The sequence below is a fragment of the Chinchilla lanigera genome, unplaced genomic scaffold (assembly GCF_000276665.1).
Source record: "Chinchilla lanigera isolate Chin_1 unplaced genomic scaffold, ChiLan1.0 scaffold00043, whole genome shotgun sequence".
Lineage (NCBI taxonomy): Eukaryota > Metazoa > Chordata > Mammalia > Rodentia > Chinchillidae > Chinchilla > Chinchilla lanigera.
In genome coordinates, this window is record NW_004955444.1 from 1,498,425 (window position 1) to 1,500,575 (window position 2,151).

Consider the following 2,151-nt stretch of genomic DNA (forward strand, 5'->3'; position numbering starts at 1 on the left):
CCCCCCGCGAGCGGCTGCCAATCAGAAGGGCGGAACGCGGGATTGGCCGGAGGGCGGCCGTTGCCCGGGAGCTGCGGCCCCGCCCCGCCTCCCTCCTCCCCGGGCTCGGCGCAGGGGCGCAGCGTGGGAAAGGATGGTTGAGTTTTAACCCGAGGCGAGCGCGAGCGCGAGCAGTGTGTGCGCAGCGCGAGCAGCGGAGCGCGGAGCGGCGCCGCCGTGCTGAACTCCTCCCTGCCCCTGCGCAGCCAGCATGAAGCGGGCTCACCCCGAGTACAGCTCCTCCGACAGCGAGCTGGACGAGACCATCGAGGTGGAGAAGGAGAGCGCGGACGAGAATGGGTGAGTGGCGGCGGGGACCTCGGCGGCGCTGAGTTCAGGGAGGGCGTCGGGGCCACTTCCCGGGCCACCTCCCCGCCTAACGGAGACCTGCCTCCTCTGCTTCCAGAAACTTGAGTTCGGCTCTGGGTTCCATGTCCCCGACCACATCTTCCCAGATCTTGGCCAGGAAAAGACGGAGAGGCGTGAGTCCCTTCACAGTGCTCTTGTGGTCTTGAGTTAAAGAGCCGCGCTTCTCTGGGATTTACAGTCGTAATGGAAGTGACCGCCTTTGTTTTGCCTGCTTCCCATAGATCATCGAGAAGCGCCGACGAGACCGGATCAATAACAGTTTGTCTGAGCTGAGGAGGCTGGTACCCAGTGCTTTTGAGAAGCAGGTAATGGAGCACGCAGGTAGAGCTGTTGGAGCCGTGTGCGCCTTCTGCACCCGTATGAACCCGAATGTTTCCTGTGTCCTGGAAAACAGCGGTGTTGCTTACGCCTGGATGAATTCATACACAAACTCGGCGGATTTTGTGGAGACAACTCCTGGTTTACATCACCCATTATGAGTTACTGTGTGTATTTTCACTTGTTACCGCAAAGACAGTACCAAATCAGTCCTTTCTTTTTTTCAGGGTTCTGCTAAGCTAGAAAAAGCTGAGATCTTGCAGATGACGGTGGATCACCTGAAAATGCTGCACACTGCCGGAGGGAAAGGTACAGCTCGTTAGCCCCGGTGGGGGATCTGCGTGCTTGGGTCTGGGCCAGGATTGGTGCAGGCCCAGCCTCCGTTTTCGTGGGGGTGGGGAGAGCGCTGGTGTGTGCCCGCCTGTCAGCACCTCTTCAGATGCACACAAATCTGCGGTGAACTCCTCGCCCCGGCCCTCTCTGCAGATTGAGCTAGCGCCTTTTGGCCAGTGCCTGTCACCCGTACGGTCGTCTGCAAACTTGTGACAGCCCGGGTTCCAATCAGGTAGCTCTCAAATTTGCCCATTGCTCTTTGGAGGAAAAGCTTGAGAAACAGCTTTTTAAAAAAAGTGTAAGTGTATGATCTCAGTTTTACACGCGGGATTTTTTAAAAGAGCTGCCATTGACTTGCGGAAAGAAACCTGGGGTTAAGAGGAACCCTAACGGGTGGGGGACCAAGGTCCGTGCATCTGCCTCCAGCAGAAAAGGCTTCCCTGGGGCCCGGCGCTGAGCGCTCCAGCACGACAGCTTCCATCTGTGTGTCTAATGCGTTTCACTGCTCTGTGGTTTCTCCGTCCTTGATGTGTTTTTTGTTGTAGTAGAGGGAAAACATTAAAGGAACGAACGTGGTTTCATCTGCGGCTAGGGTGTAATTCCGATTTCTGCCCCATAGTTTCTAAGAGGGCTTTGAACTCCCCTTAGCAGATTCATTCTGCTCATGTTGATGAATGCAAAATTGTGGTCAGCTCCGAAATACTCGGCCTTCGGGAGCGTCCCCGCGTGCCGCGTGGGGCGGGTGCAGGGTGTGGGCGCGCGAGGCCGCCTTCGGGTGGGAGACGTGAGGGCGGCGGGCAGGGCGCTGAGCGTCCCCGTTGCCCCTCGCAGGCTACTTCGACGCGCACGCGCTCGCCATGGACTACCGCAGCCTGGGCTTCCGGGAGTGCCTGGCCGAAGTGGCGCGCTACCTGGGCATGATCGAGGGCCTGGACGCCTCCGACCCGCTGCGCGCGCGGCTGGTCTCGCACCTGAACAACTACGCCTCGCAGCGGGAAGCGGCGAGCGGCGCCCACGCCGGCCTCGGCCCCGGGCCCTGGGGCAGCGCCTTCGGACACCACCCGCACGTCGCGCACCCGCTGCTGCTGCCGC

General features: G+C 60.0%; 1 protein-coding gene across 1 annotated transcript in view; it reads left to right on the forward strand.

Moving 5' to 3' along the window:
• The first annotated feature begins 19 nt into the window (after positions 1-19).
• The window catches only part of Hey1 (hes-related family bHLH transcription factor with YRPW motif 1), a 3,656-nt gene continuing 1,524 nt past the window's right edge, over positions 20-2,151 (forward strand). Inside the window, exons 1-5 of the mRNA XM_005392194.2 lie at positions 20-339; positions 446-521; positions 630-713; positions 954-1,035; positions 1,891-2,149. Of these exons, the coding sequence (XP_005392251.1) occupies positions 251-339; positions 446-521; positions 630-713; positions 954-1,035; positions 1,891-2,149 (590 nt within the window). The 5' untranslated portion in view covers positions 20-250. The remainder of the gene's footprint in view (positions 340-445; positions 522-629; positions 714-953; positions 1,036-1,890; positions 2,150-2,151) is intronic.